The sequence below is a fragment of the Stenella coeruleoalba genome (genome assembly GCF_951394435.1).
Source record: "Stenella coeruleoalba genome assembly, chromosome: 1".
NCBI lineage: Eukaryota > Metazoa > Chordata > Mammalia > Artiodactyla > Delphinidae > Stenella > Stenella coeruleoalba.
Window position 1 is genome coordinate 104,614,787 of NC_137169.1, and position 18,795 is coordinate 104,633,581.

The window sequence follows — 18,795 nt, forward strand, 5'->3', positions numbered from 1 at the left end:
GAAATAAGATAATCCCAGCCTAGCCAATATAACAGAACTGTTGAAAGTTAACATATGAGGGCTTAAGTGATTAACGGTGAAGCCTCTAGCTTGTCTGTCTAGGGGGGGTGTTTGAAAATGTTACGTGCTAGCAATAGGCAATCTGTTTTCAGCTCAATTTTAGAGAGGAATTGACTCTTCCCAGCCAAAAATATTTCAAAAGTCCCCTCCAGCTGACAGAGTGAAAAGAGAATGTTGGTCACACAGGGAAAACACAGAGTCGATGAGAACAGACACAGTCATCATGTTAAAGAGGAGACCAAGCGCTATCCCATGGCACAGTCCCATTACCTAGTAACACAGGCACACAGTGCTGGACAGAGTGAACCGCAGGAAACAAAGCCTGGGAGAAAGCAGCCTAAAGACTGTGCTGTGTGCACGAAACAAGACCTTTGGGGGAATAATTATAAGAGCATTGAAGGAAGACAGAAGGCAGGGAGGGAGATGTGAGGGCTAAGACAATGGGACATGAAGGAGAGGAACAGAATCTAGACTAGTCAAGAAGGGGCACACCATTTCCTTGGGCACACTTATAGTTAAGATACCACTGGGTTCCTAACTAGGAGAAACTACAGACTAATAATAACGTGTGTCTTTAGGCAAGTTACTGAGTCTTTCTTTACTTTTTTGAAGAAATAGCACTAATAGTTTCTATCTTATGATATAAATAGTAAATATCACATATAAACACACAAAGTACCTGGCATATAGCAAGTATGTAATATGTGCTCTTATTATCTAAGAAACTATAGATACTAAATTTGGGAAACCATAAGGTCTGTCATTCTCAACTAATCCTTTTACTACCTTCATAAATTCTCCAGTTGAAGAATTCTCCAGGGAGGGCTTCCCTGGTGGCGCAGTGGTTGCGAGTCCGCCTGCCGATGCAGGGGACATGGGTTCGTGCCCCGGTCTGGGAAGATCCCACATGCCGCGGAGCGGCTGGGCCCGTGAGCCGTGGCCGCTGAGCCTGCGTGTCCGGAGCCTGTGCTCCGCAATGGGAGAGGTCACAACAGTGAGAGGCCCGCGTACCGCAAAAAAAAAAAAAAAAAAGAATTCTCCAGGGAGATTCCTCAACTGTATGTGCTTGACCTATTATAAGCAAAATCAATAAGCTGAATGCCTTAAAGCAGCAGTGTCCAAGAGACATTTGTGATGATTGAAATACTCTCATCTGTACTGTCCAATACGCTAGTCAATAGCTATTGAGGCCACTGGGCACTTGAAAGTGCTGCTGAGGAAATGAGTTTTTAATTTAGTTTTAATTAATTCAAATTTAAATGGGCATATACCATACTGGACAGTGCAGCTTCAGAGCATATTACCCCACATACAGCAGGAGACATTGTGCAGGAGCCACTGTGGCCTAGTGGGACTCTGGATCAGACGACCTGACTAGCTCTTGGAAGCTGAACTATCTTAGGCAAATTACTCACCACCCCCGCAGCTTTGGTTTCATCCTTAATAACATGAGATTGATAATATTTTCACTTTATTGTGTTATGAGGACTAAATGAGAGAATATATATAAAAGCAGTGGTTCTTTAAATTTAGCATGCATTAGAATTACCTGGACGGCTGTTAAAATGGATTGCTGGGTTCATCTGCAAAGTTTTGCTTCAGTAGGTCTGGGGTAGAGCCAGAGAATCTGCATCCTTAATGAGTTCCCAGGTGATGCTCATGTTGCTGGTCTGGAGACCACACTTTGAAAAACACTGTTATAAGATATTGAGTAATGGTGCCTGAGACCTAGTGAGGACTCAGGTGTTAGTTATTGTTTTATGATGAGCATTTTTATGGTCTGCATCAAGAAGGTTTCTTACCAAAAAATCCATACTTCATTAGGACTCTCTAGCCCCTGTTCTGACATTATTTTGATAGATGTTTGTGAGGCACCTACAACGGGCAAGATACCTCCATTGTATTTTGAGTGACAGTCTGTCAAGGTGGGTTTGAAGTATGGTTTGTCAGTAGGTGGAGCTACAGAGCACCAAGTTACCTGAGCATTATTACCACCATCTAGGTGTTTTTCATTTCAACTCTCCACAAAACATACAGAAAAAAACAATTAAAATCACCTAGAGGGTAAGTCACGAGTTGGATTTCTCTCCAGTTTTTCATCTCGATAAGAAGATTGTGCTGAGTCCTGTAAATGGCAAGTGGAAGGGTGTAAAAACAAATCTAGGTTCTAGCCTTGGCTCTTTTATCAGCTTCCTGAGATCAAGGGACACCTCTCTCAGTCATTATGGACTTGGGTATTAGACTTGATGAGTCCTCAGGTCACTTTCATACAACAACAGGATTCTCACAAGCCCAACCTCTTCTGTACAGGGATTTGCTCCTTAGAAGTTACCACACGTCATCTAGTTTTCCTCCTCTGAGATTCTTTCCATGGTGCCTTTAGTTCTTTGGATGAAAGGTGTGGCAAGGGGGTAAAGAAAACACACGGACAGTTTGATAGATCCACCTTTAATTTAGTCATTTTCCAGTATTCATACTAGGGTTTCTTTGAAAGGAAAAAACCAACCAAACAACAACAAAAAAAGAGGCTTGCAGAAAATAATGCCAAAGAGGCTCCTCAGAGCCCACTCTAGACAACCCATTCCAAGAAGAGATCCAAAAAGGGTCTTTTAATTTGGATTCTGGGATGCAGTGTTAGGTGTATTTCCATCTGTTCTGATAAAAGGACCACTCTACTTTCTTCTCTTAGGAAACGAGGAAAAATTCTTTGCCCAACATGCTCGTCACTCATATATAAATGGTGACAATTGGCAAAAAACTTACAAGTAATTTCTGTTACAAAATCAATCAGGCCGTGGTGCGCTGAGTCACAATGATCATTTCCGCTTTCAGGTGTGGGAAAGGGATGTGCGGAGAAGGTAGTTTTTAGAGTGACTTGCTACTACTTAGGCTGAGGTAAAGGTAAGATGAGAAGCTCCCGCTCACTGGGAAAATCTGACTTGTCAGGCCAACTACTCTTGCAGTCGGGCAGAATATACTTTGAAGTGTCTCTGAAACAAGCATAGGAGACAGGACCTGGGACCGGCCTTGGGGATTCTGAGTAACAAATGTGACCAAGGTTGGCTGAATCCAGGTTTAAAGCTGGCAGCTAGTGGTTGACTTGCTGATATAAACAGTGTCAGTAGTTCAGGTCTTATGTTTCCAGTACCCACTTTCAAAACAAGAATGCTTGTAGTCTCAAACATGCTGGCTTCTGTGACTTCTGACTTCTGTACTGACGAAAAAAGCACTATTCTTAGGAATAAGGAGTAATGGTTTTGATCCTGGATTTGCTTCTTACTCACGGAGAGATACTGTACAAGCTAATTGTACTCTCTAAGCTTCATGCTCCTCAGGTGTAAAACGGCAATTCCTCTCCTCTAGATTTCACAGTGGGTTGGTGATATTACACTGAGAGACAAATGCAAGGAAGTACTTATTAAGAACATAATGTATGGACTCGGGCTTTTGTACAATAAATAAATCAAGCTGAAATAATGCAACCTTCTCAGAAGGTCATACCATGTACCTCTGAATTTAAAAAACAAGCAAAAAACCCAAATAACACTTGCTAGAATAGTCAGTGTGGTCTCTTGGGAAATAAATAGATTAAACACAATAAAGCAGGTACCATCTCAGTGACAAATGAATGATAATCATCAACCTATTTTTAGGAGATCTGAACACAAATTGGTTCAAATGGCATCCCAAGGATTATAAGCCTAAAACGTCTACATATTACTTTTTAAAAGGGGTGGGATAGATGAAGTGAGCACCTGTGACAGTAAGGACTTCAGAGAGAGACACAAATGAAACACCCACTTGCCAAATTGCTACTTACCTCAATCACATTTGTGTGAATAAATGAGGCCGAGTGTGCCTCACATAATTGAGGATTCAGATAGCTATGCCTTCTTTGTTTGCTCTTTTTTTTCCCCACAGAATTTCGCTGATGGGATTTAGAACATTGCTCTATTTGAAGGCTACAAATCATTATTCATCAGATGAAGCCAATGATCAGGTATACCAAATTGTGTGTCCCCAAACTATAATCGTTCCCTTGCGAGGAAAGCTGCCTTAATAGGAGTGCGTGGACCACAAGATAGAAAAGACTTTTTGTGACTCGTTGAAACTTCCTATAGAAACCCCACCAATTTCTTCACCTCCTGGCACACGGGATATGCTAATTCTTTGGCTTTTGCTGACCCAGCTTGTAAAACCTTCTCTAAGTGGTCCTTGTTCGTCTTCAGTTTTTCAATTTCCCTCTTAATTGGAGCAAATTTCTCAATCACAGCATCTGCCACCACTAGCTTGTAGCGAGCGGTGTCGATGCCAGCGCTGCGGCAGACCACCTCCTCCACAGGGAGCCCTGTCACTGCTGCATGGATGGCCACCAGGTTGGACACGCCCCCTCGGCTGGCTGGCTCATAGGTGACCTCCGAGGTGAAGTCCGTCACAGCCTTGCGGAACTTCTGCACTATCTCCTCCGGGCTGTCTGTTATTCTGACAGTGGCCAGTTTATCAGGGTCTGATTTTGACATCTTGGCAGACGGATCACGCAGGGATTTTACCTTCTTCATTGATGCTAGGTAAAAACACCAACACACACGTACGAGAAACAAAAATCAAACAAAAAAACAAAACAAAAGAGTAAACACCAATAGGAATGTCAGTGTCTAGATCTTAAAAAGTGCCAAGAACACCAAATAACTTTATTATTTTTATCTGATTATACTCATTGTAATAAATTAGCAATTTCTATAAGCATGAAAGTAAAGGTGTCTGAAATGTGTAATAAAATGTTAATATTTTGATCATATTTTCATGCATCTGTTAATGCATATATAAACATAAAAACATATAATCTTACACAAATGAAATTGTATCAATCATACTGTTTTTGCTGTGCATACCTATTAAAAAAAGTATTGTCTATTTCCTTCTTCTCTGCTCTTCCTTATTGGCTAATCACCCCCTGCCCACAACCACTGCCCTTCCTACCCCCATGCCAGTTTTCACAACCTGCGGCATCCTTCCATGTCTTTACCCATGATTATATAAGTAATTACCAACACACACACACACACACACACACACACACACACACACACACGCAAGAGTGACAGAAGTGACTTGTTTATTGCTCTGATAGAATCAAGATGTTAAGCTGTGCTTCACAAAACCTGTGTTATTAATAATTGCCTAATTTATGGCTATTACAGAAACATATAAAGTTGAAATAGGTAAAATAACAATTAGCCAAAGCATTAAAATAGTCCTCGTTGCTAAAAGAAGGTTGATTTCAATGCATGGGGTGCCCTGAATTTATTTGTGTGAACTGTTGGAATAACTTAGTAATTTATATCCACCTTATGCTTCTAAATTGACACTAGGCACGTGTTATATTCTTTAAAATGCAGCCACCTTAATAAAGATGGGCAGAGCTTAGGTTCAGTGATCTCCGCCCCTGCCACAAGTTTACACTGCTACCAAAATGTTGATAGAGATTTACAGCTTTTTCTCTTGAGAAGATTCCAGACTAGCATAGCCTTGCAAGCAGATGAGGTTTTGGATTCAGTAGGTAGATTGTACATTCTATCTCAGTTGTGTATTTAAGAAGGCAAAGTGCGAGGATGATCAATGCCCTCTTGTTTTATCTAGATTATGATCCAGCAGTTCTCACTCTTATGACTTTTGTTCTACTGTGAATAGAGAAGGCAAGGTCAGCTGGCTTTGGAACCGGAAGAGCTCAATGTAGGGCCCAGCTTTGCCACCAGCTAGATACGCGACTTGGATACAAAGTCAGGCTTGCCAATCCTTAGTTTACTCATCTATGAAATAGGGAAAGATACCTGCTCTACCAATGAGATATGTTTATATATATACACACATATATATATATGTGTGTGTATATATATATATATATATGATACTCTATAATGAAAATGATTATTTGTAGTTTCTAGTCTCTCCCATACTTTTCAAACTTTTGGTTATTTTAGTCAATAATCCAATGAGGTCTACTAGTCCTACATTACAGAAAAAGATGGGATTCTCATTATAAATCCTGAAATCTGTGCACGACGAAGCCAAGTTTAGTCCCAAGAAAGTTCCAAGCTTCTCAGTCCGTTATCCAATCCTCTCTTCAAAATGCATCCTGATTGAAAAATCGTATGTTTGTTACTTACTCAGAATGGACCTGGGTACTGGGAAGAACTCCCCGTACTTCTTGTTAAACCCCTGTGCTAGATCCTGAACTAGCTCCATGTGCTGGACTTGATCCTCCCCAACAGGAACGTGTGTGGACCTTTAATAAAAGACAGACAGAGAAACTCAGCAAGGCTCCTGCTTATACTAAAATGATATTGCAAGCAGATGCATTTCCCATGCCTATTTCACTGCTCATGTTCAACAAATGTTCACCAGCTACGGAGGGAGTGTTGAGACCCAAGTCTTTATCTGTGTATCAGACAAATGGCAAGGAGACATTTGTCTACTCTAGTTCTGTTTCTTCCACAGCAGAAGAATACAGCCTTCAACAGCAGGGTGACAGGATCTTGCTGGGAGGGACGAATGGTATCTTATATAGCATATGTTCCAAGCATAAGTGTATTTTAAACCACTCCTCTTTCCCTCACCCAGTTAGCACATATTATCCTAGCTTTGACCAGATGCTTTTTACTTCAGAGCTTGCACTCACACTTGAAAGACACTCCAGCCCACTCTTCACATCAAAGATGGCAGAAAGCTCTTGGGGCAAGAGTTTTCCTTCCCTGTCACACAGCGAGTAACTCAAGATCTTTTTGGAATATGCTCTTTCGTTTTCAAGTAAATTGTAATCACAGAACAATTAATATACTGCAGGGAACTTAAATGAACAATATCTATTAGTACAATGTTGATGGATCTCCAAAACAATGTTGAATGAAAAAAAGCAAGTCGCAGAAGACGTGTAGGGTACATGAACATTTATCTTAAAAGTACATATGACAATATTATATATTGTTTATAGATGCATACATAAGTATAAAAACATACTGGAAGCTCCTCTACAAATTCATGATCATAGCTGCCTCTAAAGAAGGAAAGAGAATGGGTCTGGGGAAAGGAACAAAGGAGACCTTGATTTTAGCTGCAATATTTTATTTTATTAAAAAATGAAGATGGGGCTTCCCTGGTGGCGCAGTGGTTGGGAGTCTGCCTGCCGATGCAGGGGACGCAGGTTTGTGCCCCGGTCCGGGAGGATCCCACATGCCACAGAGCGGCTGGGCCCGTGAGCCATGGCCGCTGAGCCTGCGCATCCGGAGATTGTGCTCCGCAGGGGAGAGGCCCCAACGGTGAGAGGCCCGCGTACCGCAAAAAAAAAAGAAAAAAAAAATGAAGATGTAAAATGAAAATTATCAACATATAAGGACTTTATTTATAATTAGTTTAGTCCCATATATAAAGATTGCAGTGTTGGATCATGACGAGGTACATCAAACAAGGGAAGAATTAACCATTATAGAGAAGTCTTGATGGGGAAAATGTTATACTGAAATATTAGTGGGGAAGGAGGCAGGTGACTTTAAGTATTTAATGTTTGGCTGGGAGTTGACATTTGATAGTATAGTTAATAAAGTGCTGTAGTATCTTGATCAAGGAAGTTTAATATTCTGCCTGTGAAAGCAGCAGTCTTAAAGTAAACTTGAATATTTAAATGACAATTGTACATATGAGTAGAATAGCAACTTTTCAAAACAACCACAGAAAAGAAAAACTGCTAGAAAACTATGGTACTTTGTTATACAGAGAACCTCCTAGCCTTGTGGTTAATTAGTGGTCCTTGAAAAACTGGAAGAGATATTATTTTCCTTGTGAATTACTGTCCACAAGCTACTGGTTTATTGAAAATAGTTGTGTAGAGCATGAGGAAGTGAAGATAGTTTTGACTATCATAAAGACTAGCTACTTTATCCCTGATTTAAAGCTATACTACAAAGCTACAACCATCAAAGCAGATTATACTGGCAGAAAAACAGACACACAGATCAATGGAACAGAATAGAGAGCCCAGAAATAAACACATGCATGTACAGTTAATTAATCTATGACAAAGGAGGCAAGAATATACAACTGAGAAAAAAAACTCTCCTCAATAAATGGTGTTGGGAAAAATGGAAGGCTACGTGCAAAAGAATGAAACTGGACCAGTAACTTACACCATATACAAAAATTAACTCAAAATGGGATTAAAGACTTGAAACCATAAAATTCCTAGAAGAAAACATAGGTGGTGATCTTCTTTACATTCGTCTTAGGGATATTTATTTTGGATCTGGCAAGGACACAGGCAAGGACAACAAAAGCAAAAATAAACAAATGGGACTGCATCAAACTAAAAGGCTTCTTTTTCATTGACTTTCTTTTTTTTGTTTGTTTTTTTGCGGTACGCGGGCCTTTCATTGTTGTGGCCTCTCCCCTGCGGAGCACAATCTCCGGATGCGCAGGCTCACGGGCCCAGCTGCTCCGCGGCATGTGGGATCTTCCCAGACCGGGGCACGAACCTGTGTTCCCTGCATCGGCAGGCGGACTCTCAACCACTGCGCCACCAGGGAAGCCTCCTAAAAGGCTTCTTTGTGAAAGAATTAAAAAGTAAAGTGCTGAAGGTGAGAGAATGAAGCAGGATGAGACCTGGTAGCAGTGTATCCTGGTGACTATTCTTTTTCATGTGATACATCTGCTCAGAGAATGAAAGAGCCAGGCAGACAGGAGTAGGAGAAAATCTAAGGCAGAAATACTAACCTTAGATAGTATTGTTGTGTTGCTTAGTTGAGCAACACAAACAATTGCGCTAGGTGCACAGTGCACTATTCTGCTCTCCTGTTGAATTCTGAGCAGCGAATTCAACTAGCGTCCAGGTAGACAGAAGGTGGACACAAGGGCCTTTCATAGATTTTGTCTATGGGCAGACACTATTTGAATATAGTTTTCTTGTTCCAATATGGATTTTAAAAACCCAACACATAAAAATCAATTGATCAAACAGACAAGTAAAAGGCCCCAATAACAGGGCCTATGAAAAATATCATGGAACAAAGGAAGGGGAACTTTACCCTTCAGACCCTGAGGAAGGTCAAACATTTGAAAAGCACTTTTACAAGAAACAGTTCTGTCTTGTTTTTTTTTTTTTTTTTTTTTTTGCGGTACGCGGGCCTCTCACTGCTGTGGCCTCTCCCGTTGCAGAGCACAGGCTCTGGACGCGCAGGCCCAGCGGCCATGGCTCACGGGCCCAGCCGCTCCGCGGCATGGAGGATCCTCCCGGACCGGGGCACGAACCCGTGTCCACTGCATCGGCAGGCGGACTCTCAACCACTGCGCCACCAGGGAAGCCCCTAGTTCTGTCTTGTTTTTTAAAGAAAATTGCTGGGTAACCTCAATAGGATTAAAAAATGCATGGCTGTTATGAGACATGAGCAAGAAATCACAAAAGGAGAAAAACATAGGTGGTGACAGAAAACAATAAAATGAAGGGAAAGTGAAATGATGAAATAAAACCAAACACATAATAGAAGAAATGGGAGAAGTAGGAGCAGAATCCTAAGGACAGGTCATAGCAGTGACATGGATAAGAAACTTGAGGCTCTTCAGGAACTCAGAGCAAGAGGAAAAAAAGAAGTGTGATGAGCAAATGACAGGTTGGAGGACCATGCTCTGATCTAAGATTATGGTCCTCCTCAGGAAGACATCAAGATCATCTGAACGAAGCAATAACCTCAGACAGAAGGAGGATTTACTGAACTAAGAATAAACAAGTAAGCAAACAAAACTGAGTATCGAAGGAACTCAACAAGTTTCAGGAAAAAAACACTGGAGAATCACACCAAAACACAACCAGAAGAAATTTTAAATGACAAGGTAAAGAAAAAAATCCTATAGGCCACAGTCAGAAAATAAAGACAAAAATAAGAGAAATCAAGTTGATAATACAATGGAACAATGTTTATAGGGTTGTGAGAAAAAAGTATTAAAAACCTAGCCAAGCTGTGTTTTATATGTGAACTATAATAATAATGATGATGATGATAATAAAGTAGCTAATAGCTACTGAACACTTCCTATATGCTGTACACTTTCTTAAGCACTTTTAATGTATTGTTATTGTACTTAATCCCATTTTACTGATGAGGCAAGCTGAACAGAAAGAAATTCTCAGGCATGTAAAGGACTGGAAAAAAATTTGAAGCAAATCTACAGACTAAAGAACTCAGAAATGGAGATGCCAAGGTATAAGGACTGGCTGTAAAGACTAAAAAACATAAAGTCTAAATTTTGGTTACAATTTGAAATAGAAAATGATGTAGTCTAAAATCAAGCCATTTAAATAACAACAATCTATTGAAAATCCCAGGTTAGTTTACAAAATCAAAACGAAGTGTGAGTATTGACTGAGGATCTACAAGTGTGATTAATAACCCATCTTACCACATGATATCATGATAACATTTTTATTTGGAATGATCAGCAAAAGATTCAAAAACACATTTTTGAAAAGAGAGAAACTGGCATAGAAATGGACAATGGCCAGACATTATATGGCCAAAAAAACTGACCCAAAACCTCTGGAGCAACTAGCTCAGGAGGCCAAGCCACAGTCTCTGCAGCAATGGGCCCAGCATGGTCAAGACTTGGTCAATGACTGCCAACGTCCCAGTTCTTTGTCCTAGCTTTGTCCAACTCAGGACCAACCAGAGAAAGTCAAATATGCTTCCCAAACCAATCACATAAGATGCCTCGTTTCTAGTTAGTCAGCCTCCAGCTTCCCCGTGGCAACAACCTCTAAACAGAGCATCCCTGAAGACTTTCTTTCCTATAAGGCCTCTGTACTCCCCTGCTTGCCTGCGGAACACAAGTGATGGTGGCTGAGTCTCTTGCTGTGACAAGTTCTGAAAGGCTGTTTTCTCATTTGGGTGGTCTTTGTTTAAAGATGGTCACTGCTAGAATTAAAAACAGAAAGCACACCTTCCAAACCATTGGAATACATAAAAGCAAAAAAAACACAATCTATATAGCAAAAGGCAGAAAACAAAGAAGACATTAAAATCAATAAAAACAGAAAACATTTAATGATGTGGGAAAATATAAGCCAAAAAAAAAAAAACAAAAACCCAGGATGCAAGCTTTTTGGAAAATACATATAATGTACATTCAGATAAAGGAGAGGCCATAGCGGTTAGAGGGGGCGCTCTGCTGTCAGGCAGTTCTGGGGTCAGATTCCCGCTCTGCCACTCACCAGTTGCGTGTTCCTGGGAGAGGTATTCAACCTAAATCTGTTTCATTTTTAAAGCTGACTAATAATAAGTTCCTACTCATGGGGTTGCTTGATGAGTGAGTAAAATAATGCATGCAAAGCTCACAGTTTGGTGCCTGGTAGACAGTGTGCAAACACGGAATGTTAACTTCAAAAACTGGTTTGGAGGAAATGCACCAATATGTTAAAAAGAACAGAAACAGTAGCAGTGATTTTTAATTTTTTCCTGTTGAATAGAGAATGCTTAAATTATAGTAGAACATTGAAATGAACCTGTGAGAGACCATTGACTCTCCTACTACTAGACCCTATAGGTCTACAGAAGACAGAAAACAAAATGGTGTATCCTGGAAAGTTTACAATTCAAGTGTTTAAGGCAGGGAGCTGGATCTATTGAACATATTGCTCTTCTATCCTACCAGAATGTTCCTCCCTTAAATCCTGCCTATTGTTGCCTTGATTTCAGGTCTAAGCTTAAATATCACCTCTTTGGAGAAGACATCCCTAACTACCACCTCCACAGTTGGCTTCCCCCTCTTATTCTTTTTCACAGTATCTTATTTATTTTCTTTATAGTATTAACCCTAGTCTAATTATTTTACTTCATTTGTTTGTTTATTTAATTGTATGTTATTTTCTCTCCTGCTATCAAATAAGCTTTTTGAGAACTTGTCTTGCTTTTCAATCTATTTCCAACGCCTACTAGATTTGCCTGGTAGGTACGAGAAACTCAACAAATATTTCTTCAATAAATGAATGATTTTGGGCTTCCCTGGTGGCGCAGTGGTTGAGAGTCTGCCTGCCGATGCAGGGGACATGGGATCGTGCCCGGGTCTGGGAAGATCCCACATGCCGCGGAGCGGCTGGGCCCGTGAGCCATGGCCGCTGAGCCTGCGCGTCCGGAGCCTGTGCTCCGCAACGGGAGGGGCCACAGCAGAGAGAGGCCCGCGTACCGCAAAAAAAAAAAAAAAAAAAAAAATAAATGAATGATCTTAAGAGGAAGTAAGTATAATGTATATAGTTATATACCAAGAGAAAAATTATAATAAAATCAGCTTATGATCAGACTGAATCTAAATCATAGCTCCAACAGCTACTAGCGAGTTACCATAGCCAAGTGTCTTACTGTTCCTAAGCCTCCATTTCCTCTACAAAATGAGGATCAGAATGGTGTGTACCTCTTACTGTTGTTTCAAAGATTAGATGAGCTAACCAAGCATAGCACAATACTTGATAGTAAGAGCTCAATCAACACTGGCTATAACATATAGTCATTAATATCTGATACCATGAAGGACAAAATGATACAAGAAAGGTATATTAGGGACCTTGATGTGAGGTACCTTGTGGCCTTTTTCAAACCAGGACCATTTTCCTTTTTGATAGCTGACTCATACCACGAACATAAATATCAACATAAAATCCCAGAGACAGTCACAGACCTGGGCAGCAATCCTGATTTGGGAAGAAGAAATATTTCAAACTGATAGTTTATATATCTGATTAGGTTATACCCAAATATAAATGGTATGTTATAGGAATTCTAAGGAGTCTTTTAATTTAAGGAAAACAGAGACAGGATAATGAAGGCAAAGGGAAAATCCAGGGACCATGACAAAGGATCAGAAAGTAGTTTCTCTTCTTCTAAGGTCAGTAAATAAATTTAGGAAATTCTACAAAATGATTGTTAGGCCATGTCCAGTGCTCTCTTCCACACAGCCTGGAGAAGAAAGTCACTGGCTTGACAAGTGGCGAAAACAAAAATGTTCCTTTTTATGTTTCCCTCCTGTCCACAACCCTGTACGTGCTCCTCTCTGAGATGTACGTGCACACGCCCACCTTCCTAAATTCCTGTCCTTTGACTGGACTTTGCACTCCTGTCTTGTAATTATAGTGAGGCTGACACGCAGAGGTTACCTTGACTCCCCCAAACCAAATTAGCCAACAGGGCAGGTTAAAAAGCAATTACAGTAGCCCATAGGAAATCACAATGGACTGCAACTAACACAGAAAAAACAATTACCATAATCAATACACTTTAAGCACATCAAAATGAATATTTCCACATGTCAAAATGGTTCCAGATTCACCAAGCAACCAAACTAAACAGAAAACACATTTAGTTTTCATAATGACTCTGCATGTGTCTTTGCCTTATGTCGGATCCTAGCCTCTTTTCTTACAATTCTGTGAGGTTTTTCTTTTTCAAAAAAGGATTAAAAAAATTTTAATTTTTTTCACCTGGACCTATTGCTCCACTTGGCTTTTTCATCTGATTTTAGTTTGTTTGTTTCTAGTCTTTCCTCCCTCTGCTCCAGCTGGTCCTTTCACCTCCTGTAATTTATCTTGGCCCTTACTTCTCATCCATTGAGTTTACACTCTACATTAATTCAGTCTGTCTTTGATTCTGCTCACTTATGGGGCTGATTCTCTTCACATTTCAACCTCTCTACTCACACTCTTCCTCTCACTTCAAATAATTTAGTGCTGTTCTTTTAAAATTTATACCCTACATAATGATCTCCATATTAATATGTCTTCTCTTTTTCCCCATTTTCTTTTTTTTTTTTTACTTACCCTGACTGTACTTTCTTAGACACAACATAAAACAAAAGTCTTTCATAATTTTGATTGTTACAACTTCTGTCACACAATAATGCGTCTGATCATCTTCCTTGGTGACTAAACCATTTTTCTTTTGCTTAGTTCCTTGTGGCATCTACGTTTACTTGGGATCCACCCCACCCCTCTGGCAGAATTAGTGTCCAGATGAATAATCATTGCCTACAAATATCTGCTCACAGAGATTTGTTCTCTTATTTTTTTTCCTACTTCTTTGGCTGTGTTTATGCATTTTCGGCGCTACTGCCTTTAACCAGCCTGGCTGCGATAGGAGTTTGGTGCCGTTTTTCCTTTTGTAAAGGATGAATTCACCACCACTGGTTGCTTGTTGGCTATATTGTAATGACTCTTTAATTTAGCAATTATTTATTGAAGACCTATGCTATGCAAGGCCTGGTGCCAGTACTATGAGAGATATAAAGAAGGTTTTAACTTCTAGGGAGTTAGCTTCCAAGAGGAGAGAGAACACTAACTGCAGCTATAAATTCTTCTGGCTAGTCCTCTTACAGTATTCCCTATCTCAATGAATGGCAACACCATCAATCTAGCTGCATAAGTCAGGAACCTGGGGACATCCCTGATAGCTCTTTCTCATACACATCCAATCCATTACGAAATCTTATCCACTTTACATCCTAAAATCTCTTAAATTTGTCTCTTCTCTTCATCTTCACTGTCATCATCATGGTCTAAATAGGCTAATGAAAGAGCCTCTTAATAGACTACCCTGGCTGCTCTTGTGCCCCTATAACTCATTCTGTGTATTTTAATTAGTTCTTTTAAAAGTACAAATCAAATCATTTCACTCTGTCCTTAAAAGCGCGCAAATAGCTTCCCCCTGCTTTTAGGAGAGTGTACTGGATTGTCTCTTGACCTCTCAGCATCATTGTTTCCTTCTACGTTATTTCTTGATTTTCAGGGGCTAGCAGCCTGTAAGCTACATTTCTCAGACTGCTTTCCAGTAGGGTTCTGGTTTACTGTAGGCGCTTGTCTGAAAGCTCAAAAGTGAAAGAGAAAGAGAAGAAATGATTGCTTTGGCTGTTGTGGGTAAGTATGTGAACCTCAGCAGAGTACTGAAATGACATTTGGCCAGCAGCTTTCAGAATCTCATAAACATTCAGGACACACTGACTTCACAAAGAAAGAATGTAATGCAAAAACTAGATGTCTCCAAAGCAGTTTTAGGAATGAATTATCTCAACTGTTCTCAATGGCAGTGGTCTGATCCTCAGACATTACAGCAACTCAGCTTCTCTCTGGAATTACCAAGTCTGACGTTTCCGACCAAACATCTTACTCTCTGTACTCTTGGCTTGGGGTTGGTTTTGGTTCTGCTTACTCATAGTTCCTTGAGGCCTCTGTTTCCACATTTTCCTTTGTCATTTCAGCTTTTGCTTTCACTATCTTCTTATCCTCTTCCTGTATTTCTCTGTTCTAGTTCTTGAGAAAGAGAAACTCAGTAGCCCAGGTAATCACTCTCATCTCTAGTTGAGCAGACTTAGTGGTACCTCTCTAAAACTTCTTTTTTTTTTTTTTGTACACGGGCCTCTCACTGTTGTGGTCTCTCCCGTTGCGGAGCACAGGCTCCGGACGCGCAGACTCAGCGGCCATGGCTCACGGGCCCAGCCGCTCCGCAGCACGTGGGATCCTCCCGGACCGGGGCACGAACCCGTGTCCCCTGCATCGGCAGGCGGACTCTCAACCACTGCACCACCAGGGAAGCCCAAACTCCATTTTTTTATCTGTAAAATGGGAATAACACCACTTAACTGTCTTACAGAGCTGTTGTGAGAATCTGAATAGATAACGTATGTGTAGCAGCCAGTATGGCACCTAGCAAATAATGCTCACATGTGAATTCCTTCTTCCCTTTCCCTCAAGTCCATGCACAGTGCATTTTTCTAGATTAGTGGCCTTACAGTTACTTAACAAGTATTTGCTGTATGTTAATAAAAACTATGTATGTGTGTATATATATATGTGTGTGTGTATATATATAGATATATATATAGAGAGAGAGAGAGAGAGAGAGAGAAATATTTACTTAATATATATATCTAGCTATTGGAACTTAGATATTCAGAATAATAATGTAGATATAAAATAAAAAATTATAAACATTTTTTTTGAGTATTTGTCTCTCTTCAGATACCTGCTATTTTACTATGCTCTCAAGCTTAAGATGGTCTCAGGTCTCCATTCCTGGGTTCCTTACGAAGTTCTGCCAAAACAATTACATTAATCTCTCAAACACTTATCTGGAAGGCTCCTCTTCCATTCCCTTCCCTCTTGTTTGTTCTCCACCCCACCATGTACCACTCAATTCTCATGCTGATTTTGACAAAAGCAAACATGAAATCTATAACTGCCCTGCACATCAACATTTTATGAAGAGGCCACATACACATTTTCTGGTGAGAGAAAATATGAATGTTTTTTGTATCTATTTTTATTTTTTGTATTTATCTATGTTTATAATGTATATATTCATGGACATTCTAGTTATGATATTTTTCAAAATCCAGAAATATCTGAAGCAAAACCAAACAAAAAGTAACCCCAAGTGCTTGAGCTCTGTTATAGGCAAAACAATGGTACAGGCTAAAAATCAGACCTGGGTTTGAGTCCTGCCTCTGCGACTTATTATCAAGCAATTAGGAAATTTCTAAACTTGGAAAGAAGCACAGTGATACAGATGAGAACTGTATGTTAGCAGAATAAACGTTGTAGTAGACAGAGCTGATTTTATTGTACTTGTCTGCACACTTTGCAGTGGTCCAAATGACACATATGCCCTGGTGTGGCAATGGCGCCCTGGGGAATAGTCTGAAGGAAGATGGCAGGAGGAAAAAGCTCAAAGGAACAGAGTCTATGGGATGGAGCATGGTGGCTGGTGGCAGTATGTCCAGCCTAAGACCAGACAGGAAAGAAACGTAGGGCTATCTCTCTTTAGAAAAGGAGCATGCAGGTACCAGCTCCGCATCTTTGATCTAATCGTGGCATTACAGGGAGACAGTTTCTAGTTTCTAGGCTAAGGTAGGAGACAATCATCTTGAATACTGATAATTACCTAGTTTTGTAGAAAAATACTTTTGTCTGTTTAACAAGTTATATATAAAATATCAGAAGCCTGATGGGGATAGAAAAACATATGCCATGAAAATTTTCTTTTCAGAAAATAGGAAAAAGAAAGGCATCTTATGGCATTCTTAGTACATATTCTAACCACCAAATAGATCAATAAGCGTTAAAGAAGGAATATTTATAGTATGGGAATTTTTTTGCTACTGGGAGTAGGCTGGGGTTACTGAGGCTGGAGAAGTACTTATCCTTGGAACCCTTAACCGACTGTGAGAACCTGCTGATGTTGGGCAGAGTAAGACAGACAGGAAGCTATCGGAAAGCTCTTGGTGTTTACCTGCCCCCTCTGAAATAATTACTGTTTTGTGTAAGAAAAGAGGACATTCTCAACTTCAGGCTTGGGTTGAAAGAAAGGTAGATGATATGACCGATTTGGGGATGTTAAGGAGATATTTCTGCCAATATCAGCCTTTTAAAATGTTGCTTGCACTCTTAAAATGTTTGTATCGAGTATACACTAGGTGATATCAATGCATACATAATCTGTTTAATAACCCCCTGAGCTATGTCCCATTAATGCACTTTATGAATGAAAGAAACTGCAGGATTTTTATCATTCTGACAATTGTATTTTCAGGCTCCTGATAAAAATAAATTCATCATCACTTTGTTATGTGTTATCTATATTGCTCTGGTTGTTCATGTGATGACCTTGTTTCCTGACACAACGACTGGCTCCTTAAGGAAGGTGAGCACTGGCCTCCGGAGACCATAGTCACGCTCTGAGGCTCCTCTGTCCACTGTCTGGCTGCATGGCTTGGGCAGATTGCTTAACCTGCCTGGGCCGCATTTGTAAAGCAAGGGAGTCGAAGAAGAGGCCCTTTAAAGTTCCTTCCCACTCTGTGCTCCATGGTATCACAGAGGGCAGTCATTCTTGTTCAAGTTTACTCTTTTTCACAGCCCTGAACTCACAGGACTCCCCCATTATAGCTCTTGAACTGTTGAAGAAATCTGTTGTTCTGTGTGCTTCCAAATCCTGGTGCTGAAAAATCAGCCTTTGGTTCTATGGAGAAGTAGCCCTTGAAAACGAAACTAGACATAAGCTTGTAATAGTCAAAGACATCATCATCAATCATAGCCAAGTGACAGATTTCATTTTAATCCTTTAATAATGATTTTTCTCATCTTTACAGGTGACAAAATCAAAGTTCTTTACAGAACGTTTCTAAGTAAATATGCTACTTCACTGGGAAATATATTATTAGACCCTCATTAGACTTTCATTTGCTGCTCCTGGAGAAAAGTGTTCTAGATTTCCCAGGATAAGTCAAAAGTTACTTATTATAAATAATAAATGCTATCAGGGGTCCAGCATTCAAGTTAATATATCAAACAGACACATAATCCTAACACGTAAGTTTGAATCAGAATTAAAGATAGATTGCATGTACTAATGGACATTCCTTATATGTAAAGTTAAGCAGCTATTCTTCTAGCTGTTTCCATCATAATTGCACGAGGGCTCTGAGGTCATGTCACAAGGTACATATACTGTCATCTCCATGCTATTATCACATTTACATGCAAAGAATTCTAGTTTTACCACAGAAGAATCACTATTTTGTTTTTATAAATTTATTTTATTTTTATTTATTTTTGGCTGTGTTGGGTCTTCATTGCTGCGCGCGGGCCTTCTCTAGCTGCGGTGAGCGGGGTCTACTCTTCGTTGTAGTGCATGGGCTTCTCATTGTGGTGGCTTCTCT

At 40.1% G+C, this 18,795-nt stretch overlaps 1 protein-coding gene across 4 annotated transcripts in view; it reads right to left on the reverse strand.

The window, feature by feature from the left end:
* Positions 1-853: 853 nt before the first annotated feature.
* Positions 854-18,795, reverse strand: part of WARS2 (tryptophanyl tRNA synthetase 2, mitochondrial) — an 89,766-nt gene continuing 71,824 nt past the window's right edge. For 3 of the 4 annotated variants that reach the window (XM_079919489.1, XM_079919491.1, XM_079919490.1), the window contains exons 5-6: positions 6,228-6,346; positions 854-4,624 (exon numbers count right to left, since the gene is read on the reverse strand). In XM_079919489.1, the coding sequence (XP_079775615.1) occupies positions 4,176-4,624; positions 6,228-6,346 (568 nt within the window). In that variant the 3' untranslated portion in view covers positions 854-4,175. The remainder of the gene's footprint in view (positions 4,625-6,227; positions 6,347-18,795) is intronic. The other variant, XR_013828015.1, reaches the window with a different exon arrangement.